The sequence below is a fragment of the Cyprinus carpio genome, chromosome A10 (genome assembly GCF_018340385.1).
Source record: "Cyprinus carpio isolate SPL01 chromosome A10, ASM1834038v1, whole genome shotgun sequence".
Classification (NCBI taxonomy): Eukaryota; Metazoa; Chordata; class Actinopteri; order Cypriniformes; family Cyprinidae; genus Cyprinus; species Cyprinus carpio.
Window position 1 is genome coordinate 12621118 of NC_056581.1, and position 26476 is coordinate 12647593.

The 26476-nt window shown below is 35.4% G+C and overlaps 1 protein-coding gene and 2 pseudogenes across 1 annotated transcript in view; all 3 read right to left on the reverse strand.

Annotated features, from left to right (window-relative positions):
• Window positions 1-773, reverse strand: part of LOC109068521 (UV radiation resistance-associated gene protein-like) — an 88045-nt gene extending 87272 nt beyond the window's left edge. The window contains 1 exon segment of the mRNA XM_042765253.1: window positions 489-773. Within this exon segment, the coding sequence (XP_042621187.1) occupies window positions 489-596 (108 nt within the window). The 5' untranslated portion in view covers window positions 597-773.
• A 3895-nt stretch (window positions 774-4668) lies between these two features.
• LOC122146339 lies at window positions 4669-14387 on the reverse strand (annotated as a pseudogene).
• A 3478-nt stretch (window positions 14388-17865) lies between these two features.
• On the reverse strand, window positions 17866-25670 carry LOC109068522 (annotated as a pseudogene).
• Between the last annotated feature and the right edge of the window lie 806 nt (window positions 25671-26476).

Genomic DNA, 26476 nt, shown 5'->3' on the forward strand with positions numbered 1-26476 from the left:
ATGTGTGTCTGTCAGTCTTAAAGCATGACATAATTTATAGTCATTTATGTCAGTTCTGTCAAAAAGCTGCAGTGCAGTTGAGTTAAGCACAGCTCTCTCTTTAAGGCAGCACCACCACTACCTTCCTAGCCATTTTCAAAATCTTTGAAGCATGAATAATAAATATTAGGATGCTGTCTGGAGTTTGAAGAGCCACCGTGACAAGAGAGCCAGACACTAACGCTACACTGTATACCCGGTCTAGTATATTTAATGAACAAGTCAACTCTTCAATATTAACAACGTCTTATTTATTGCTTCTCATATTTCTATTTCTTACTCCACTGCATTCATAAATGCTGACCAGAGCTTAACTGGACATGGAGGCCCTGTGTTATGATCATCCGGTGACATGTGACACATGCACAAGCAGATATTCTAGACATTCACCCACTAACGTTATATATGCGGGCACACATGGACCATATGGCTGGATGCTGCACGTGTACCTGTTGTGATGTGAGCTCCACATGCAGGACTCTGGATGATCTGCTCCCGGGGTTGCTGCTGACAGCTCCAGCGGACACCGCGAGATCCCGACCGGCGATAGAGTTCATCCTTCTAGGGTTCCACAGGCGATCGCCTCATTCAGCAGTACAACTCGGCCCCATCGGCGAGAAACTCACTGGCACGAAAGTGTCAGATTCCGAGCTTTCTTCGCAAACATGCAGATCTGTAATACAATGTACACTGAGCTCGCTAAATGCAGCTACTGGGGTGCTACGGCGGCATAAACAAAAATAAGTCTTGCCTAGGAAGCCATTACCGCGACCTTGATCGGCAAACCCTCGCGTGAAGCCTATTGGCTGAGGAAGCTGTCACTAAAATAGATGTTTGGTGACGTAAATGGATATTCTGAGTTGATTGGTGGACAGCTTGTCAATCAAAAGGAAAAGGGCGGAAGGAGGCCTTTAGAAACTCATGCTGCGCTCCGTGTTCCTACAAATATGAGGAAGTGAGGGGCCGAGTGTTTGAGTAACGTGATCGCGGAGTCGGAAGTGCTGAATGAAAAGCGTTTGTTCTCCCGTTTAAACGCAATACCAGGGTGGCCACTGCATCTATACGAGCATAACATGTATAATGTGCAATAAAACTTTCATGGTTCTTGTACTTATAAAACGACAAAAGTTTTGGTTCGTGGTTTCTGTAGTTATAAAACAAAGATTTTTTTGTAAATCATTACTAATTAATTAAGCATTATATAACAATCAATGTATTATTATTATTATTATTATTATTATTATTATTATTATTATTATTATTTTAAAAAAGTGTGGATGAAGCACAAGAGGGCGCCATTGCCTTACTTTACTAATAAAAAGGCAATAGTCTTGAAAACTTTGTCCTTTCACTTTTAAAAAAATACAGTAAATTTGATATGGGAAAAATATTTTTGTGTTTATATATATATATATATTATATATATATATATATATATATATATATATATATAGTATACTATATATACTATATATATATAGTAAACAACATTTAGTTGGATAATTTTACATTTGTGAAATATTTAAACATAAGTAAGCCGTTTAGTGACCTAGATACAGTAAATAAATCAAATATCTTCCAGTCACGGCTGTGTGCCCCACCTTACTAATATGAGCCAATCATATAAGAGGTCCCAGTTACACTTTTTTTTTTTTTTCTTTTTTTTTTTTTTGCCCAAAAGAGGATCCATCTGGATTTCTCGGCCCCAGAATTGATTTTTGTTCACTGCAGTGGCATGTGTTGCTTTGTTAATGTCTCTAAAACATTGCTTACTGTGATTAAATCCTTTAATGTATCTTAAAGCTATCCTAGATTTTCTTGTGAATGTGTATTTGGTTTTACCAACATTTTATTTGAATTTAACATGAAATACACCATTCGCATTTATTATGTTTAATTTGCTCAGAAGATACGATTTAATTATATAGCTTATTGTTAAAAAAAAACTATTTACAGACCCATGGAACTTGGATTAATAATCCTTGAAATGTTTGTATTAATCTCTAATTTAAAAAACAAAAAAAAATGTTATGATATCCGGCACAGTTGTTGTGGACGCAAAAACAAGACAGCACACTTTAGTATTTTTCAATAAATGGCTGTATGTCAGAAAATATATAAACGTTGACTTTAAAGACTCAGGAGTTTCATTAGGACATCACTTGACAACAGTGGTATCAGAGAGTGCCACTGTTTTTACAACATTTATTGCCATATTCACAATCACTACCTGTTAAAACACCCTTGGTTCTAACATGTCAGCATTGCACAGTAATCGCTTATTATACAGCCAATCAAGAGCTGCAGTTACGCCTGAAACCATTGTGATAAGCAGAATCACAGTAAAAACGGGTCCATACTATCTTAGCGTTAAAAATCATTGGCATACATACATGTGGGTCACTTGAATTCAAATGTAAAACATTTTGTGTGATTTGGCATGCAAACATGTTTGAGGTCTCTTAAGCATTTGCTTCTGAAATAAATGCTGAGTTACTTGTACATGGGGCCACAATTTGTGGATACTGAAATATGTGACAAGGCTTGCAATGTTTGCTAGCAGGTATAAAAACCTAATGGCTTGAGGCTCAACAACAAGCAGTAATAGTGCAACGTATATAATGCGAAATTAATACTTCTGTGGTGGAATTATACATTAGTGTGACAGAAAATAAATGAACAGCATTCATTAGCATTGCCATAATACTAGCATACATGGTACAGCCTATTAATTTATAATCTTCCACCTTCAAGACTTCCTCTGTTTTACCTTCGAGCCTTGATCAAATAGGATCCTTTTCTTAAAAAGCAAAATATCCGTCATATTTTACATTTCTTCCAACAAAGTAATCAAACTGTTGCTTAACCTTCCACTCTTTGGGTACACAACCACCCGGGGATTTTTTTAGTGAGGCAAAAACTAACAATACTGGCATTGCTTTGTGAAGTACAATAATGGGATCAAAACCGTAAATACATGACTTGTAAATGTATTGCCATATATCGATGGAATGTTCGTCTCAACGCGATGAATAGGGCTCGTGGGATTACCCGGGACAGCAATCGTGTGTTGTATTGTGTGTATTATATTGCGCCGTGCCACCCGAAGTGGGATCACACGAAGAACCGTCCTGGTGAACTCAGGTTCGAGGAATTCACTGCAGCTAACGAGAGGAAGTACTAGGGTTAACCCAGACACTGAGACCATTTTACGGATACGCACCCTTTGCCAGGATATATTCTACGAGTGCCTTAAAATTCCAGTTTTAGGTGTTGTGCTGTTTGCACTGGAGGTTTAATAAACTTATTTCACTAGAGCTGCTACAGAGATCAAGAGCAGGACAGCTCTTTATGCGATTCAAGTCGAACGAATGAACGCACAACACGTGGCCCATATTTTGCATCGCTTTGATCGTGCTCAACCTGCTCACCGCGCGACGCCCAACGATTTGGCGAATTTATTTACAAGCCATGCAGGTTAGTCAAACTACCACACTTTGTATGCATTTTCAAGACAAAAGTACAAATCCTTGGCCAGGACTTTCTCCAGATGAATGCACAATATATGGGTAACCACCACTTTGATGGCTTGCACCGTGTACCTTTCCCAGCACTGACTTAGTCGTGGAGATCAGATGTTCCAGAGTGGTTCACAGAGTCCTTTTAAAAGGGTTTTCATTCTTCGTGGCGGTTCTGTTCGATTGAATTTGACAGGGTGGTCACTCCTCATTGCGTACAAAACGGGGCTTGTATTTTGTCAAAAGAGAGACTGAGGTAACCTGAAGTTACCTGGCCGTGGTATCATAATCTATGACAATCCTGACTCGCTTCCTCGATTTTTTGGAAGCGGGGATGGTTCCCCAACGGTAGAGAAAAGATACACATTAAAAATGTCTTTCATTCCTGGAACATCTAATCACCTCACAGTTAACCAAGATCATGTACTTATGACTATATTATTTACCATAAGATGTGGTTCGGGATGTCCGCAACACATATCGTGCGACCATGTGGTGAGCGACATGCGAAAGATGCGGAATTCTATCAACACAGAGACTGTCCCTCTGACACTGTGACAGATAGGCTTAGGCTGACTAAGAAATGGGTAGGAATGGTACTCAGTAATATAACGCCAAGATAACAACGCCCGGGCTTGTGTCTCAGCATGTGCCAGGTCTGAAAGCTAGTAGGATTAAAATACACATCTATATGATTTAAAGTTTATAAATATTAATTTAAATATATCTAAATATCAGCATGGAAACCGGTCTAAGATACTATCATAGATAAAGTTGTTTCACCGCGTAATTGAATCGTTCAAAAACATCAGAATTTTAATTATTTACGATCCTTGAGAGACATATTATAATTATATTGATGGCTATAAACTAAATAATTTATACAATAAAATAACTACTAATGATGAGTATAGTATTATTAAACATTAATTTATTACAAAAGTGTGCATATTACCCAGAGATATATAGAGGATACAATTACATTATTATTTATTTATTTTATGAATTTTGTATTTTTATTTACTTTATCAAAATATATATATATATATATATATATATATATATATATATATATATATATATATACATATACATAAATATTTAATACATTATAATAATGTTTATAGTATTTTCTTTTCTTTATCAAACTCTAATATCTAAATGCTAACAAGAAAATTCTTGATTATCTAGAAGAAAATAAGGCCATAACACATCAAACACGGCATTACTCACCAACAGTAGTGATGGGTTTGCAATATGGTACAAGACCCCAGGACTCAGGGAAGAACAGTCCACAGCCATGAAACAGGCAGGGGGCAAAACCTAAAATCTTCTGAAGTCTCTTTTGAACCATTCGCCACCAAGAGCCATCATCAAAATCAGCTGTTTGTAAACCTCATTCTCACCAAATGAGTAGACAGGCACCAGATCAGCTCTGAAAGGGGAACAGGAACAGGTTATAAGAATGACAATGAAAGACACCAAAGAAAAATACATTTTAAATCAAAAAGAGAATCTGCAATGGTTAATTTTACATAAAAAAATAATTACTGTTTTAGTGTAATTGTGTCTTAAATTCCTGTGAGACAGGGAAGAATTTGCACTTACTTATTCTATAAGATACTGAGATTTGAATAGTTAAGGATTTTTCGCAGTATTACTATTGCTTTGTAATAATGTAGCTCAATTCAGAGCAAATATGTTGGCAGAATTTATTGTGTTTCTCTGCATTTCTGATCACAAAATACTGGCTTAATACTGGCGACTTCACTCCAATACTGCTTTGCTAACCCAACATGGGGCTTGCTTCTAAAGGCTTTGTGGTTGCTTCCACCAGAAACAACCCTGCCATTTACTGCTTGCTGAACTGTATCAGAGCACACAGAACGTCAGGAAAAACTCACACTACTAATACCAGCTAACATAAACCTAGACAGCACAATGAACTTTATTGACTTGTTTTCATGGAGTAAGCCAGTATTGCTGATGTAAACAATGCTGGGAAGGTGGTGAGTGAAATGATTTGCTGTTCTCACCCTTGCTTGAGGGCCAGTTTCACAAAGCCTTTGCGTTTTTTCAGCATGACGGAGTTCATTTCCCTGGGGGTACAGTGCAGAGATTCTGCAGCCCCTCCGATCACAATGACCACAGCGTTGCCCGTACCATTACTAGACAGAGGTAGTCAATGGAGTTACTGTTTACTGGGCAGATACCTGAGAATTAGAAGGATATAGTCTTTGGTCAAGTTTATACCAGGGTTTCCCAAACTGGGGTTTATGAAGGAACTGCAGGACGTTCTTGAGTTGATAGAAAGGTAACAAACAAATCACAGAAATGTAAAATTTAATTAAAAAAAATATCAACAAAAAAAAAATTAATAAAAAAAAAAAAATAAAACAAATAAAAAAAAATAAAAATTCAAAACAAACAAAAAAAAAAATGCAAATGTGTTGTTTACATATTGAAATAACCTAAAACCTCAGCGGGTACTTTAATATGTTTAGGTCAAAATATTTAGGTCAAAAAACTGTTTGACTGACAAACATTTTTAAATCCATAGTCTACGACTACGACTGTCATTCATTTCTTATTCCTTTACAAAAATTAACCATGGTTTTATTATAGCCTAGTAAAAGTAGGTATAGTATAGTAACCAGGACTTGATTACAATTTGTACAACCAACATTTTAAATACCATGGTTAAACTATATTTAATGTAGCACAGGTTGCGAACGCTGACCTATATATTATATTTATATTACGAACCTTATGAAATGTGCTTTTTTTAAAAATACCATTCGGTTCCATTAACGATGGTCCCACATGCTTACAAATGTCAGTGAGAACGGGAATCCCGAAACCACAAGAGGCTTTTTAACAGTGCAGAACCTACTGATCTACAGTGCAACGAGACAATGTAATCCCATGCTGAACGAGTGCACTCTTATTCTTCATTCTTTTAGTGAAACCAAAAATATACACCGTACCATGGTGCGACTGCCTGAACAAATGACTCTTAGAACCGTTCTTTTTATAGCTAAATCAAATAGAGTCAGTTCTTTTTATCGTAATTTATGATATATATTATTGGATTTTTTGATGAAATCTTTGTTTGACATTTTTTAAGAACTATTGAAGTTTGGTTCTTAATAAAGAGTGGAAGAAATGTCGAATCAATCTGTGGGTACATAGGAAAAAAGGGCAGGTTTCAACAGAAGTTTCTTCAAAAATATTGGACTTCAGCCACATTTGCAGGGCTGTGCCTCTATATGTCAAATAGGACAAAGCTTCAAGAGGTCCTTGATAGACTACATAGGAGGATTCTTATCTACAAGCACGAGAGGACAAGCATTGGTCCTCTTTTTCTCAGCTTTAAAAAAAAAAACTGGGCAAACTTTTATGCCATTGAGTCAGTTTGCGTCTCTCACCTTCCGTATCACATGATGCACTGCAGGCAATGAATGCATGAATGCTTTAATAACCACAAAATGAAACTAATATGCCGTGTTATATATACCCTTCCAGACATCAGGTAATTCCTAAACACTGGCAAGCGGAAGTTTCCAGCCAATGTGGCAAGAGACGGCTTGATTTCCAGGGAATATCTTGGCGAAGATCCTGTGGCCTCATATCCCAAAGTTACAAAAAAGCACCAAAACAGAAGATGCCATGAGGGTGGATAGCCAAAATTTGTGTTTCGGCTGGGAAGCAGGTTTTGTTGATCTTGATGAGCTTGCAAATAATCAAAGAAAGAAAATGTGATTAAATTCAACAGCAATGACACAATTACATTTGCAATGGTTTTTGTATGAATAACCGACCAGGATGTGATGCTAAAAATCCACAGTGCTAAATGAATTAAATTAATGAAGGTAAACTTCATTTTAAACTCTGTGAATACATATTTTGCATTAAAACAGACCCTATGTTTCTAGATTGAGGACATAGGGCAGTAATGGCATACTTTATTCTTAAGAGGCAATAAAATGCGCTTAACTCGGACACAGTTAGCAATAACTGTGTGTGTACTTTATATTGCGCACGAACATATTTTCTTATCAAGAATTATCATTATCACTAATCTGCCTGTCCTAATAAATATTGCGTTTTCAGCAGATAATTGAGGAACAGACTTGGAGCAAACAGTTTTAGGAAATGAATGCACTCTTACAAGGAAGCGTCTTGCACTCAGAGTGTGTACAGAAGTAAAAGCCTGCATAAACTGTGTACATAAGAACATCTAATCAAACAGGCAGCAAGCCATATGGACATGAGTGAATGAAAAAAAACAAAAGTTTTAAGACAGATGCTGGTGGTCCAGACAGTTATGGTAATATAACCCGTCGGTAGGAAGGCTTAGGAGAAAGTCTAGTCCTATGGAATGTTTACACTGGGTTCACTTGTTTGTTAAGAGGTAAACTTCAAAAACTCAAAACCTCATTCGCACTGTAAGCACTAGGGGGCAAGTGATGATTTCATCATGTAGACCTAGACACCACTACGTGTTCTGCAGGGCAGTGCGAGAGACTTTTGGATGGGCAGGTGCTCAAAGTAATAATAACGGGGCAACATGGAACATATGGCTTTTAATAGGGCTGTGCGCCTTTGCTGATATACGTGGATATCGAAACGGAATGCTTCTGTAGTGATACAACAGCAAATGCCGTGAACGCAGTTTTGAAAAAGAAAACACAGAACAGAAAAGATTATTTTAAGTTTAAAAGTAAAATATTTTGTTTTCTGTTAACACCTCCTAATTTACTCTGGAAATTAGAAACTGAAATAATATTATTTATTATTATTGAGTTTTACAGTGTATGGGGTGGTTTTTGTCTGTTGTTTCTGTCTTATTTAAAATACATAGAATTCTATTCTAATCCTGTTCTGATTTTTTTTTTTTTTTTGAGAATGATAATGATAATAAAAACAGGATTGATAAGTATAATTCGGAGGATGAGAAAATCAGTATAAGCCTGTTTTATCGGTGTTGTGATAATTATTTTAAAATGCGACTCTAACGTTGTAAATAAATACTGTAAAATACATAGTTTCAACGTATGAATATGTTTTTAGTCAGATAACATAAAAATACAATCAACAAATTTTCCTCAATCAAACAGCAAATGAAAAAAGAGAGAACAGGCACCATTGCTTATATTGCCTTTGTATAGAACAACGTTGAGTTGCATTTTTAATTTTAATAAAAAATTAACATTTTTAATTTAAATCTTGTCGCCGCTGCCCACTTTATTTCGAGCAGGTTGTGTTCACCGTAAGGTTGCTAGATTTTAAATCTACATTTAAATTCAAAGAGACGGTAATTGTTAATCTTTGCATGACTTGACGTTTTATTCGGTATCCAAAATGAGGAGATGTGAATATCAGGAGCGCTGAAAACGCTCTTATTGCAGTGTGTTTCATTCATACTCTGAACGCCGGAGGGGCGCTCTTGCGCGAGGAAAAACATCCAAAACAGACTCATAGAAGTCCAATACAGACTGAAGAATCACTCGAAGTCCCTAATATGCACAAAGCAGCCCGCTATGACTGTAGCTGAAGCTGAATAAAAATCAGAAACTCATTTTACTGATGAAATGATGAAGTCAATAAACACATCATTGCGAAAATGTATGGTTTATTGTGTGACATTTACAGGAATGGCAGTTTATCAAGTCAGCGTCCAGGTCATAAATAAATAAACTATAATGAAATAATGCAGTACCTTTTAACAAAAGCCTCTGTTGTCATCTCACATCAAAATCCACATTTTGTTTTGAATGGTTTGCAGACTGTTTTCGCTCGATGTCTATATTAAAGCAGTGCATGATCGGTGCAGATTTTCTCTCCTGATTCAGAAACGCAGATTGCTAGAGAATAATGGTGGTGGTTATTGCCATGTGTATGCTTATTGGTCCGAGTCCAAAGCACAAGAGTTTTTTTTTTTTCTATAATATTTTTAAAATAAAACATCCAGTTTCTTTATTTTGAACCCATTTTTGGTCCACAAATTTGTTTTGCAAATAGGTCTGATTAATTTATCTTTTTTTTTTGCACCTTCTGAACTCTTCCAGCAAGACTCTTTAGTCACCATTTGACCTTATTTTCTCTTCAATAGCCTTATCATAACGCAGCTGGCACGCCACTGTAACACTAGGCGAAGTGATGATTTCATTATGTACTAAACACACTACGTGTTCTGCAATGGTAAATGTCCAAGCCAACTGGCACACACAGGTCCTTCCTTTGACTCCTGACTGACTCTTACATATACTGGTATATTTTTTATATTAAGTGTTGACTGAGGTTTTGATTGAATATGAATACTTTAAATTAATCATTACATTAAAATAACTTTTTCTCTTAGACTCAGACCGTATTCAAGGATTTATATTGTAGAGAAGTGTGTCATGATTTAATGGTTTACTTTTTATTCTCTTTTCACTATATGCCGATATTTGTTTCATGTTAATCTGTGTATGATAAATATTTGTCTGGCTCATAATTTAGTGCTAATAAAAAGTTTCTGTATCACCGTAGTTGTTGTATAGAGGCCTGTACTCCTGCCATATAAGTAAGACACAAGAAAAACAAGTGCTCAGTGATTCAGTCTTCTACTGATCAGAGACGGCAAGTCTAGCAGTGCACTTACAACTCACATCAAGATCCACCCAACCCATCAGGATTGTCAATCAGAGAAAGAACAGTACAAAACTAATGGCTGATAAAATGGTATCTTTTTATATCTTTTCCATCCTTTGCACTTAACAGAGTTATCAATGCATATTTACACATTGTACGGCTGGCCCAGAATATATAAAGTACTACCATTCAAAAGTTGTGGGGGTCAGGTAACATTTACCATCTTAAACAAGTGAATGCAAAGTCCATAGTATTTCCTAATTCCACTTTGAGGATAATCTTTATTTATGAAACTATTAGCTGTTTCAGTCTGTGGGTTAGACCTTTATTTTTTAATTTCGTTTAAACTGTGATGTTGTATAAGACGTAAAAATCACTCACTCTTATGGGAACATAGTCTCTAAACGTATTTCCACACAGTCCAGTTCCTCACCCAGGTCGATCTGCGGCCACCTAAGATATTTGAACATTTACAAGAATACAAATGCAAACACAGTCACAACAAGCAATCCTACACTTCTCAACAGATTGAATCATGAATGGCGTGCTTTAATCAGGGAAAAGAATGAAAAGGTTACCCTGTTTAGGGGTGTGTTCCAGTCATAGATCAGCCCAGGCAGTGTAAATGGCAGCATTACCCACCGCAGTCTGTGCAAAACATGTACATCAGCAGCAAGAAGAGCAGCCACAATGCCGGTAGAAGAGCAAAAAAGAGTATTTAGAGTTGACGTAAATCTATAAAGTCAGCTGAAGCTATAGAAGAGCTGAGATTGTTAAAAGAATCATGTTTCACCCCCAAAACAGATCTCCCAAATTTGCTGAAAATGTACTAAACCTCAGATCCATCCAATATGTAGATTTTGTTTCTTCATCAGAACATCGATTGTTAGAAATTTAGCAGTAAATTCACTTGCTCACCAATGGATCCTCTGCAGTGAATGGGTGCCGGTTTGTCAGAATGAGACTATTAAACAGACTGAATAATACATCACAAGTAATCCACCAGATAGATCAACTTCCAGTCCATCAAATACCATCTTGTAAAGCGAGAAGCTGTGTGTTTGTAAGAAAAAAAATCCTTCAGCCATTTTAACTTTAACCATCACTTCTCACCAACCAAATACCCATAATCCACAATATCCACGTACTTTCAGTGAAAAAGTCCATCCTCTGTTATGTCCTCATAAATGCATATCAAAATTCCACTTTTGTTTAGAATGGTTTCTTGCTTTTTCACACTGGGAGCAAATATTATGGATAAAAAAGGATTCATATTTAAGCTGAAAACTCAACATTTTGAATTTCTCAGTGATGGATTAGTTTCCTTACAAACCACAGCTTTTCACTTCACAAGCCATTAATTGATGGACTACGCTTACTTGTGGATTTTTGTAGTGATGTTCCATTAATCAGATTGAACTCTCATTCTACAACGTTGCACCCTGTCACTGCAGAGATACGATATTTTTCATATTCTTCAGAGGATAAATACATTCTGTCAACTCTGTTTCGACTATCGAAATAAAACAAACTTCATCTCACATCTTGGATGACCAAATGATGTGAAGGGGATGAGCGAGCTGCAAATTTTTCAACAAATTTTGAATCCAATTTAATTTAATTTTATTTATTTTCTGGGAGAACTATTCCTTTTTTAACATTCATAAACACTGAAATTAATTCATTTGAGTTCAGTAAGATTGCACACAAAGTCCTACATTGTAAATTCAACTATAAGCTTGCCGGCCGACTTAAGTCTTCGCAATGAACTTAACGATCTTCCACTCCCAGTGCCCATGGCAAGAAATGAGATGATCACAAACTGCAGGACAGAGATCACCTGCAAGATATTTCATGATCTTGGATCGTGGTCATGCCAGGGGACGGAGGTAGCTAAATCGTGTAAGGTCCGAGAGGATGCCTGGAGCCTGAGCCTATAATGGGATTTAAAGGAGAATTGGAAATTAACCATCTTAATGTTGTGGGAATGCTTGTTCTCTACATCAAGAGATCATTGTCCATTTAGCCTGGGAATCAAATGCTGACATATGCATATCATGACTGTGACATACTGGATCATGTCAGTTGAGAATGGTGTCATTCGGGTTGTTATTTTTTTGGGGTGCATAAATGTGACCTGATGCCAAATAACTCCTAAAATCTTAGAGAGAAAAAAACTCGGCTGAAGATGTATGATATAACCGAAGGACTCTTTGCTATTACATCCTAAGAAATGACAAGCACCCAAGCAACACTGTTATACTTCTAATTCATTATTCACAAAACTCAAGCAAATTTTACACAGTGCAAGAAAGATTAGATTTGTGGCACTGAAGCACAACCTACACACTCGTTCCTCTTACAATCAACTGAGATCAGATCACAAGAGTCCCACCTAAGACGGAAAATAACAACAAACATCAGACAACAAAAGTAAGACAACTGATGGTCTTGTAACACTTGTCAATTCCATCTCGATGATTGGAACAGTTAATTAAATTAAATAAATATTAAAAACAAAAATATATAAGATGATATATATATATGATATATTAGTTTTTAAATACATATAATATGTCATCTAAAACATACACATCAAAACACATATATACAGAACAATAATGTATTAAATTTAAATAAAAGATAAAACTAATTAAACTTAAAATGCAAGTTTTTTCACAAAATATTTTACTTACCCTTTTTCACACCGGAAATCACGCAGCGAGTATGGTCTTCATTGTTGAGGGTCACAAATAATAATATTAACTGAGATAATAAACTTCTCTGGTGGGATAGTTGAGCAGCTCTACAGCATCTCCGTTCTCTGTACTGGCGTCATCCGCGTAACTCGCAGCCGCGCGCGCGTCATTTACCGAGTCGGGGAGAGGAGCATAGAAAACGCGTCAATCATCTAAAACAACTAGACACTAACCGCCTGGTGCGCGTCAGATATATTTTAAGATAAAAAGTTCTCAAGATTTTTTAATTACAAAAACTGTTCCTGAGAGCTGATGAATTTCTTCAAACTTGAAAGCCAAACATCATGCTGAGATGTTTGGCTCTGACCCGGTTTATCGCTTCATCTGATCTGGAGGATTTAAAAGGTCTGTGAAGGTAAACTAGACGGGGATGGGCGCCCCAGCCAATCAGGACAAGCGAACAAGTTGGTGTACAAGCAAGTGTGTTGGGCTGTAAATTCTGCCCTGGACAAATCCCACAAGTTAAACTCTGAACTTTACAAATCCCAAAAGTTCCCCAAATAACCCTTTGAATGTTTATATGTCCTAAAATTCATTAAAGTTGAGTAATATAAATACATGAATAAAATAAAACAGGACGACAACAGAAATGAGATTAAACAGTTTTATGATGGAGACGTAGAAAAAACGGAATTCACAGAAAATCTGCACATTTTTGGTTACATGAGGAAATGCACTTGACAGTTAAGAAAAACATGATTTTGAGCGCTAGACACTGCAGAAAAATGTACCCCTGCTCTAGCTTCATTAATTGCGTTGTCACATGCATTCGTACCTCACCCGCTCATAGTCATTCCAATCATGTTGGTGACGGTGGAACACAAACGAAGATATTTTGTAGAATGTTATATCAAGTGTGCCATTTTGGCTAACCCTACGATTTTCTACTGTAACATGCCGACGAAAAGAGATTATACGAATTTTTCAAAGATCTTCTTGTTATGTTCCATCAGAAAGAAAGAAATGCATGCAAGAGTTTGGAGGAAGACACCATGACAGATGGTGAGTAAATGATGACCATGTTCCATTTTTGGGTGAGACTATCCCCTTTAACCGAGCTTTAAACATCTTGTAAATAGGGTAACACCCTTACGTTCTGTATTCAGCCCTAGGGACATCTCATTAAGCTTTTAATCAGGCGCTTATGGAATAGGCATTTTACTTCAATTAAAAATTCATTAAAATTAATTAAATAAAATGTAAAAGATAAAGAAGCTATTAAAACCATTGCTGTTCAATTATCACGCGTTGCCCTGAAAGAAATGTACTATAATTCTTGCATAGTATGCCAGAGTTTAACTGAATAGTATTATAAGATGGTGGTAGCAAACCACAGTCCCTTATTACCAATGGTTATATGGTTCTTTGGTATAAGTACAGTAATAAACTCTATGGAATTTGTATAAAAAAAAACAAAAAACGATACCCTCATGTCGAAACTACCAAAAAACAAAAGTATTCCCCAAGATTAGTAGGATTACCGTTATAATAAAAAACCATTTCTGCCAAAACACCACCAGGCTATCTGTACAGTGTTAATAACTACAAGTTAAATACTATGGTTCTGAATTGACAAGCTTGTAATAGTTATGAGTTTTTCCAATTTACCTGGGGATGCAATTACATATGTCATGGCTGTTACCAGCCATCATGCCCTACAGAACCTTTAATGTTCTCAATATCACCACACACCAACGACTCTATACCACACAATTCTGTGTCACCATCTGAACTGAGCAAGACCCTCAAATTGCATACACATTAGCCACCTTGTCAATATGTAAACAAATGGCTGTGAGAGTCGTTTCCCGTGTGCTGGCCCGATGACACCAGTACATGCTTGACCTCTTTAAAAACACACCAATCAGTAAATGCTCGCAGGTTTCTTTCCTTACATATATTTCAACGTGAAGTATTGAATCGCTAGCATACAAGGACTGAAATAGTCTATTAATAAAAAAAAGCACTTTGTAGGTACGGTTAATACAAAACTAAAGAGTTGAAAAAAGTGTGAAATATAGTGCGGAGGATAGCAGCCTGCCAGACTACAATGTCCATTGGGGCATTAACTGTTTCATAATTCACAATTTTTGTTTTTCTGAATAAAGCGTTGCTACGTGCCAGTGACCTTCATTGGCCTGTTTTCTTCTTGCCAGGATTGGCCAAGCCACTCAGATGGCAGAGAGAACCACTCACCTTTAGCTCTCTACGAGCTCTGCCTGCTCAATCATATTATCATACTGCTTTTGAATATAAAGTGGCTGTCATATTGTTTGGGGTATTTATAGAAGACAACAGTATATTGTTATGCAATATACTCATTACCTATGATAGATACGAATGTATTGTGCATTTTTTTGTGTACATTTTTTGCTTGCAATTTTCAGTCAGAAATTTGAGCAATTGAGCAATAGTTCTGAATAATATTTAATGATGTTTAATACATATGGCTTGAGGTCTTTTTTATATCTGATGTCACAGTCTGATAATAAGTCGGTTTTAATGGGTACCTGGGTAACCAGGGATGTGCACAGGACATTTGTCACAGGGGCAGTGGCTCAGAGTGGAAAAAAAAGCACTTCCTTCTCTTATTTATTTTGATTTTTTTCTAAACAAAAATGTTAAAATATTTTAGGGGTGTGCGCTATTGACACAACATGGTTCTCTCAGATATTTTCTGGGATAAAAGAAATTTATCGATAACGATACTTAGACCGATATGTTTGCTGTGTTTATTGTGCTTATATTTTTAAGGACTGCGACCGCTGACTTCTAAATTTTTGATAGTCTGCATATTCTGTGTGGTCCATCAGTCTCACAAGTGCAGTGACTAGAAAATTACTATTTTCCAATAAGTTTAAATAGACTTTTTTTTTAATTTTGTTGGCCATTTTTACCTTTATAAAGCTCTTTTTTTCTAAAAGTCGTGGAAAGCTGTGCACAATACAGAACACACACGCACACATATACATATTCAGGTTTATAAAAAAAAAAAAGTAAAAGAAAAAAGACCAGAAAATCACTCCCTAGACAAAAAGGGCACTTTCTCTCTAGGTAAGAAAAAAGAGCAGGTGGCTGCAGAGCCCCCGTTGTATGGTGTTTGTGTGCACGTGCCTGCTGGCGTGTACCCACATGATCAGCCACTTTCTGATGTAGGAAATATATTCGGTCTAGACCGTAAAACTTGCACAGCTCACGCGTAAATTTTTGTACTGGTACGACAATACCCTGCATGGGGCATTTGGCAGAAATCATTAAGTTTGGTCCTTTGGCGACTTTAATCTCTATAGACAATCTCATTGATTTGTTGATGGTGCACTGGATACGATATGTCTTATATTATGATCGGATGGATCAAAACAGATAATGTTTTGTGCGGGGGCAGCTTCTTTATGATGATATGGTTTGTCCAGGTAAGATTTAAATTCACTTCAAGTGCTTTGTTAGCTTCACAGAAAATGAAAGTTGTCTAACATTTACATTTAGGAGTAGCTTTATCGTGGTGATTATGTCAAGGTGAGGTCCGATGGCAGAAGGGAACAAAACAGAAACAGTGTTGCTTAGCAAGTGGGTAGATATTGTCTTTGTCCTGTACAATAGTGGTCATCCACACTGCATGTTTTTAACCCCCCCGTGCAGATAAGGTGCTGTGCCTTTACATTGATAAGCAGGGGTGAGTCTAATGGAAGGCAAGGTCACTACTTGTACTTTGCTCTTTTGTTCTAAACAAAATAACAAAGTAAATTATTATATCAGATTTTCAGATCAAGATAGAGAGGACATTTCATACTGGTATAAAATTTTTGAATGGGCTAGAAAATAGAAAATTATTAGAATAGGAAAAATAATAGATTGGATTTAATAAACAATAATAGGTGCTATTTGATATCGGGAAAGCGGGAGATGTGATGTAATTTTCAAATACATCCTCCATACAAATTATCTCTCGGGATACCTCTGGGTCAAAAAAAGCACCCAAGAAAAACCAGATGAAATAATGAGTGCAAATGTATATCTTATATAAATAAAAGATAATTATTTAAAATATATATAAAGTGATCACTTTTTTGTATATCATTTACAAAATCTTCCATAATATGTGATATGGAGACCTCCCTTATACCGCTTCTGATAGGCCCAAACCTGATTGTTATCCACAACTGTTTTTCTGTGAACACCAAACTTAAGGATCATAACAGGATCAAAGTACACAAGAAGCGGTAATGTTTCCTAGCTTCTTAAAATACCTACACACATGTTTATAGACATACACACCTCCGTGCCCTGCCGCAAAGCATGCACACATGTCCCCTACCCCAATACATACAGTACCACAGATATCAAGATGCACACAAAGATTAGCACAAAGATTCCAGGTACAGTATAATTACACATGCACTGTGTCCCCTGACCAATGCTTTTTTTTTTTTTTTAAAGAGCACCAGTGTTAGTTATTACACCACAGATGTGACGGGGAAAAAAATGGAGAGAGAGAAAAAAAGATTAGAAAAATGAAAAAATGTATTTTCTTAATTAAGATTATATTTCTTTAATAAATATTTTCTCAGAAACTTTGGGTTGGCTTACCAAACCAGTGAAATATAGGTTTTCCTCACACCTGATATTGTTTACAAATGTTTGTGAGTTAACACAAAGTTTCTCTGGGAATGCAATACTTCTGTAAGCATACAGAAAGTTTCTCGGGAAAGTTTAGCCATTTTTGGAACATGTCTAAGCATCAACTGCTGTAAATTACACATTGCATTTATCAGGAAATTAAAATTCTATTTTTATTACGTCATTTTATATTCAACAACTGGTTGACAACAAAAACAGCAATGGCTGACAATATACGATTGAGACTAAACTAGACATACATAACTCTCTTTCTGTCTCTCTCTCATAACACATACGTACACAATCTCAGAGTCACTTCAGTGATCCTCTCACTGGAACAGCAGGTGAGCATCTTCAGGTACACCATAATTTCCTTTGTGCTCCTCAAACAGGAGTGTGAGTTCATCCATATAGCGCTGGTGAAACACATCCAGGTCTTCCGCTGTTGGTTTCTTGTTTTTCTCTACTGGAATCGGCCTACCCACTTGAAGAAGATAGAAAGGACAATATATATTACCTTCATAACTAAAAACACAAAGGTGAAATGACTTTGAATGCATTTGTTGCTACAGATGAATGAATTGACAAACAGACAGATGGCTAGCTAGATAGCTAGATAGCTAGACAGAGAGACAGACAGATAGATGATAGATAGATCTGGTGAGGCCCAGCAATCGATTCGCCTCACGTTTGCCGATATGACTGTGTCTGACATTTCTCTAGGGTTGCTAAAAAAAGCAAAATACCATGCTTGAACTATCAAAGTTTTGCAATGGTTTGGACCCTGTTTTACAGTAGACTAAAAGTGGTAACAGATAAGACTTGTGCACTGGTACAGTACAACAAATAAAAGGCTAAGAAAAAGAGAGAGAGGTTATTGCATCTGTCTAGCTTAGGCTACAAAAAAGGTATTTGCACAGATTCAGAATATGGCTTTAATTTACTCTCACCTTGACCTGAATGATGATATTTGATTAATATTTGATTGCGCTTACCAACAGTGTTGATGGGTTTTCTGTAGGGCCATTAGGCCGAAACTATACTGGAAAAACTCCTCGTGCATGGAAGAGTGGCAGAGAAATGGCCCATAATGCTTTGCAGACGCTCTTGAATATATCGTAGCCAGTGCCACGAGGGTTCTCCACCTGGTCAAACACCTCGTTCTCTCCAAACGAATATATAGGTACCAAATCTGCACTGGAGGAAAAATAAACATATAGATTTTAAAACCAATTTTTTTTTGCTCCTTTTGATTAAAAATATAGAAAGAAAATAAGTAAGAGATAATGCATGCAGTCATTATCACTAAATAAAACCCTGACACAAAACAGATAAATTAAATGCTCAGCTTAAATAAAAAAAAAATATCTGACAGCGGAATGCTGCGATTGACTAACCAGAATCAGGTCTTCCAATCAGCTGTATAATAATTATACACATATATTATACATTCATACAATTTTTTTTTCTTTTGTATAATTTCTTTATTAAACTCTTTAGTTTGGGTCAAAGGGCACAAGTTGCCCAAGATTGTATTTCAGAATTGACCCGACTGTGGCTCAGAGAACTATCTGGCAATGAATAACTGGCACAAATACAACTTTTCAATTTTATTTGGCAAAACGGGTCTCATTACATAAAAAAAGTACTATGGGGGTTTAAATGTGCTTGACTTTACCACTTCAAATACAATTTTGAAGAACAGATGGATCAAACATCATTTTTTGAAGTTTATTTAATTTTGAAATACTTTGTCTGTATCCTGTTAAAGTACTTTTCCTAAGATTTTGTACTGAGATACCAAATGTGACTTTTGCGGATTGGAGTCCAAATGTTGTCCATTTATTTTTTAACTGCATTTATAGCAGAATGTTTTTGGATTTACTTGGTAGGTCTATTTCTATAAATCTTTAGGCGTATATGTTTCTGTTTCTGAAAAATATGTTTTGTGTTATTTTAACAGACAAAGATTATCACCAATTGTGGCTTTTATTGTTAATCTTTGTTTGATTATGGGGAAATATCATATGCATAAACAGAAATGGGCCAAAGGAAAGCCTAATTTTTTGTTGTTCAAGGTAGAAATGAAACATTATATTAAGTTACTTCTTAGATTGAAAAATAGTAAAGCAAAATTGCACAAAGATTTTATGTGAAGCCGTTAAGTTATTTACATGATAATCTCAGATCTTTTTTGTTTGTTCTACCTATTTGTTAAATATCTGTTTTCAATAAATGTGTATATCATATTTTCTGATATGTTAGTGATTTCTGGCAATAAAGTAGGCTATAAAAAAAAAATAGATCAGTTAGATCAATGAGTTTTTCTGTCAATGCTTTGGCAAGGTAAGTTTTTTTCTTTTTCTTTTTTTTTTTTTGCCATGCAATAAAGCTAAGTCAAAAGGCCCAATTAAAATATTGGTACAGTAAAAAATGCACAAAATTAGTATTTTGTTAAGGCAATATTTGTGGCAGTCGAGAAATCATGCTGCAAAAGGTGTGCGTTTATGCGCCAATGAATTGTTAAAGGATCAGTGTGGTGTGTAATATTCACATATTAAAACTTTAACGGCAACTTAAAAAATATTGGTATAGTAACAAAGTGTTTTTATAGGTTTGACTGAAATAATAATGCAAAAACTGACACTTTAAAATCAACATTTCAAACAACAACATCAATAAAGCAACTAAACAAAAACAGTTAAAGACAAAAAGTTGTCACTGATAATATCTAAACATGTATCCAAATCCAATGTAATAAAAATTAATTTATGTGCGATAAAAATTTCTTTAGTAACTAGGGATTGCACAAACCTGTTTAAATAAATTTTATATAGGGCAATACAGACATCTAGTGGCTACACAATGGTATTGCAGATGATAAATGGTAACAAAAATATTTATTGCAACGTTTCGACCATCAGGTCTTCGTCGGGCACAAAACGATAATTTCTTATGGAGCAGTTATATCAGTGTGCGGACAATACGTTTGTTTCTTTTGTTTTAGTTTGACTGTTTTGTCCTGCAGCTGAGCCCTGTGTGGGTTTGTGTGGGATGTGCGCAACTTTTTTTATACATTAGTTAAATAATAAATGGTGCAAAAATTATATCTTAACAGTCAATTTACAAATAATGACAACTACTATGACAACCAATGTGAATGTAACAAGAAACTGCAGTCTGAAAAGAAATTATACTATTTACTATGTATTATGTATTTAATATTATTATGTACTATTAACTGATCAGGAAAAAGCTGCCGCTTACCCATGCTCTATAGCAAGCTTAATGAAGCCCTTTTTATTGGCCAGGTGTACGGTGTAGTCACCAGGATGGGCATCCAAAGCCTCAGGGGCACCACAAACTGCAATGACCACAGCGTTCCCACCTCCCTTTCGCTGGAGCAGATAGCTGGCACTCTCCTTGTCTGATGGTACCAAGCCTGGAACACACACACACAACACACACACACACACACACACACACACACACACACACACACACACACACACGCACACATTTTTTAAAAAGTTAAAACAGTTGGCATAGCTGTCTGTAATAATAGCATCAAAAAAAAAAAAAAACTTTACATCATCAAAATAAAATAATAAATGTACGTTATGCTATTTATACACAATTTGCTTTGTGTAAATAGTAAAACAGTATAAAATAATATTTTGAGGCACTTTACATCTTAAAGATTTACAGTTGGACAGTTTTTCCCTGTGATAAGGTTCGCCTAATGTTAATAAATATAAATTTTTACAGTATTCTATGATCAGGGCAACGGACCTGCAGACATAATGTAGTCTCTGAAGAAGGGGGCTCTGAACCAGAGAGGCAGCATGAGAAGATTGCTTCTTAGCCCAGGGAAGAGTTTGCTAAAACCTGTCGCCTCCGTGCAGAAATTCGTAAATGCACCAGCCACAAGAATACCATGAGGATGGAAACCCAGCACATAGTTCTTCCTAGGGTCCAGATCAGCTGTCTTCACCAGCTAGTAAAGAGACAAAAAAAAGTTAATGTAAATAACTTCAAAATTTTGAAGAATGTGAATAAGTTTGATAATTCTTTCATATCAAAGGTCATTGATCATGTGTTGTTCATGTGCAATGCGGTGCTGTATAGAGGCTCTATTATGACCTTACACACTGATCTAGGATCTGCTAATACTTAACTATTAATACCAATCACTACACTGAACATGTTAACACAATACCTGAAAACTATTTATCAGTGACACAGAACAGTACCAGTCAAATCAGGCTCAAACCAGACTGATTTGTGTATGAGGCAGGCTACAGTAGTTGTGGCTTGACATTAACAAATCCAGGAATTTCCAAGAGCCATGATTGGAATCTCCAACACAACAGTTTTTTCAGAGAAAACTAAATAGTTGTTCTCTAAGAAAAGGATGAACTGTACTGTCAGAAACACGTTGATCATTTAAAATCATATACCCCCATGTCGTTCCAAACCCGTAAAAGCTTTGTTCGTCTTTGGAACACAATTTAAGATATTTTGGATGAAAACCGGGAGGCTTGAGACTGTCCCATAGACTGCCAAGTAAAATACACTGTCATGGTCCAGAAAAGTATGAAAACCATCGTCAGAATAGTCCATCTGCCATCAGTGGCTCAACCATAACGTTATGAAGCAACGACAATACTTTTTGTACAGTGCCATTTTAGAGAATCTGAGCTGGACGCAGGTGGCGTACACTCTTCTGTGTCAGCAGCGCTGCGCTGATGCACTGTTTTCTTTCAAACCAAAGCATAAATATATGTAGAAAACGTGTCCTTGTGGCGCTGCCTACGTACTGCTCAGATTCTCTAAAATAGCGCAAAACTGATTTGGAGAGACACAGAGCAGAGGAATTGTTAAAGTCGTTATTTTTATTTTCTTCGTGTACAAAAAGTATTCTCATCACTTCATAATGCTTTGGTTGAGCCACTGATGGCAGATGGACTATTCTGACGATGCTTTTCATACTTTTCTAGACCTTGAGAGTGTATTTTACTTTGCCAGTCTATGGGACAGTCACAAGCCTCCCGGTTTTTTCATCCAAAATATCTTAAATTGTGTTTCTGAACACGAACAAAGTTTTTACGGGTTTGGAACGACATGGGGGTAAGTGATTAATGACTAATAACAATAAATGTTATGAATTACAGTAGGAAGACAGTTACCAATAATGAAAATAACACAGCACTTGTGGAGATAGGTTCTTGATAACTTAGACACTTCCTTTTCTTAAAGGAAACAAAATTCCCACCATGTCACTTTCAATATTCATGTGCATAAGCAAAGGTTTGCTTTTTCCAAGATCCCTGATCTTCTTTCAGATTAGGAGGTTGTGTAAGGATGAGGGAAAATTTGCACCGGTGGTTGAAGCAATGTTTCATCTAAATCAATTATTCACTTTGAATACAAATGCTCTGTTTAGCTACAGCAAGGCCTCTTTAATACTAATGACGCATTTTGTCATGTGTTGTGCTTCCTGCGAATCCTGGGACAAAGCCAGATTGTATGGTGAATTAACAAAAAGGAAAATTTCTTAGAAAAAATTGTAAGTAAATGGTTGAGCTCATATGATTCATACAAAGCCCACTGAATAATAACTAACTAAAATGATAAAGAAATACAAAAGCCTTTAAACCAAATCAAAATAACGTCTATAATCATCACGTTGATTCTTTAAGTTGTTAAGTTGTTTTCATAGAGATGGGTATTTTTGTCTCCCTTCAAGATCATGGCCATGAACCTTGTATTGAACAGGGGTTTAAATCCCCACAGTGTTTACAGTTACTCATTCACTCCGAAACACAGAGTGTCTTCTAGGGCCACATGCCATCTCTGTTGTTCAGAAGGTGAAAAGACTGTCATTATGGACATGTATACAGATAAGACTGATTATTGTATCAAGGGTTCAACAACCAAAGCGATAACATTTCCCTGATATGCTAATCAAATCAGTTTAGTTTTTGATGCACTTTGTTGAGAAAAACAAACCCTTTCATCAAGACTGACAAGAGTACAAGTATACCGAGTTTGGCCACTAAAATACTGTAGTATTTATCAGCTTAATTTAAACTTTCCAAATACAAAAAGCAAGTTATTTTACAGACAAAACCTGCAGTATACATTTTATCTACTGATTATTAGTGCACTCGGCAATAAACCTCAGATGCATGAAAAATAAACTCTATACTATTACAAAAGTTTTCAAGAATATGTAATGAATAGAAAGTTTAAAAAGAACAGGGTTTTTTTATGAAAAATTTTTAAAAATGTAAAAGTTACTATCACTTTTGATCAATTTAATGGCTCCTTGCTAAATAAAAGTATCGATTTGCTTTAAAAAGAAAAAAAAAACATGAATGAATACATAAAAATCTTACTGATACCAAACTTTTGAATGGTAGTGCATAATGTTCACTTTAAAACTGGAATAAAATTATTCTGATGCTTTTTCTTTTCCCAGAATAATGTTTCGTGAGAGTTACAGCAATTTAGAATCTGTGTTTTTAAAACCATTTACATACAACGATCGATTGTAAGAATGACAACTAAACCGTTAATGCATGGGACAAACATTTGACAACCAATACCCATATCTAAATCAATGCAAAAGATTTTAATATATTTAAAATGCATTCCTACAAAGAACAGATTTCAAACAACACAATGATATTTTCAAGCAAATCAACACACTATATTAAAATACTACCATGAGCTTATTAAAATTCTGTAAAAAAAAAATATATATATATATATATATATATATATATATATATATAGAATATATATGGATTCTGGGCTTTGCACCATTTTCAGACAATAAATAGACAGTAGATGGCAGTATTACATTGCTCTCTCTCATTATTTAAGCCTGCAAATCTGTACAGCTATGGTCCGGCCTTGTTTTTCTCCCTGGAGCAACAACAATGCGTTGGTTTCATTTTGTAAAAGCTCTATTATGCTGATGTTTATTGATACATATAATAGCAAAAAGAATGACGACAAAGAAGACACTGTTGACATATAATGCAATTCTGTTTTTATAAGCTACATTTTAAACCCTGGTCATCTGGTCAAATTAGTTCAGTGACAAAATCAGCTTCTGATCATATTTAAAAGGTCAACCAAAAACCAACAATATTTTTGCTATGCTTCACTAGATCCGCCCACTTACCTTTATAGGGAAAATAATCTCTCATGTACTCCCACACACGTAATCGACACAGAAAGGGCACTTTTCTACCTCCTAGTGAATCCCAGTCCCAATCGATGTACCACCAGATGGCATAAAGCACGCTGATGAGCCAGACACGAGTGTAGCAGAGTAGGAAGAAGAACAGTATAATACAGATGGGGGCTGCAAAAATTATACAGATTAATAAACACCACAGGTGCATTAGACATACACATGCACAGGCTGAAAGACAAACACATCAGTACAAATACATCTACAGTCAGGATCTTTCCAACCAAAGACTTTGACCTGCCAGTTTTGATCTGTCTGCTGCTTTGATAAAGGCCTACATAGTCACAAACAGAACAAAATATATTTGATTTAACACTTTTCCTGCTTTTTTCAAAACATAGTGATGTGTTTTCTAGAAAGAGTCATTTGTATGACGTAATACTCTTGCTCTCAGCTTTATTGCATGAGAGCCAATGGACCAATCACATATTAGCATACAGAAACTGCACAGTTTATCTTAATGCAGAACATCAAATAAAACTACAATATCTTTCTTAATGTAGAACACTGTAAAAGGGATTCTTTTGAGTATCTCTTTAAACTTAAGTTTAAGTATTTACCTTAAAAAGCAATGACTCTTGCAGTACATGTAAGAGACAGGACACAGACTGTGATTAGATTTCATTCAAGGTCAACACTTGATGGCTTTGCAAAGAGACTATAATAAAATCACATGCACTTACCGAGCGCCAGGAAAGAGAAGACCCACTGTAATACGACAGCAGTCTGGATCCTCCTAACCAGAGGCACATCAATTGGAGCAAAATTAATCTTCATGTCTAAACCAGAAGACAGCAAGAGCCGGCGAGAGGCCGAGAAATCAGCACAGCACTAGGATCTCCACTCTGAGGTCAAAGTCTGACACCATGTCTTGGTCTGCTCCCCTCCTCTTTTCATCTGCCACCTTATCTGAACAATCACTGCAAGTGATAGGATTATAGACCAGGAGTACCTTGATATTACACCAATGAGACTTTTGACCCCAGAGACAAAGGGCTGTGCAAAATTAGGCCTTACAACATGTGTATGAAAAGAATGGATTAATGTATAATATATTATACTATATTAATTATTAATTGTAAAAGACATTATTATTAAAATAGAATTAATAATTATTATTTTTTAATTATATATATATATATATATATATATATATATATATATATATATATATATATATATTTAATAATATATAATATATAATAATAATATACATAATATATATATATATATATATATATATATATATATATATATATATATATACATACAAACATACATTTATATTAATTGTAAAATACATTATTATTAAAATAAGATTATTATTATTTTTAAATATGATTATTTGTTCATGTAACTCAGATATTATGATTAAAGCACATACAATTATAATGTTACAAAATATTTAAAATAAATGCTTTGCTTTTGAACTTTCTATTATTTCCATATTTTCTTTATCAAAGAATCCTAAAAGAAACTGATTTCAATACTGATAATGATAATTTTCTTGAGCAGCATATTAAATAGCCTATAAGTAATACGTAATGACTGCTCAAATTTTTCAACTTTGCCATCATAGAAATAAATTAATAAAATAGAGAATCGTTATTTTAAAATTGTAATATTATTTCACGACA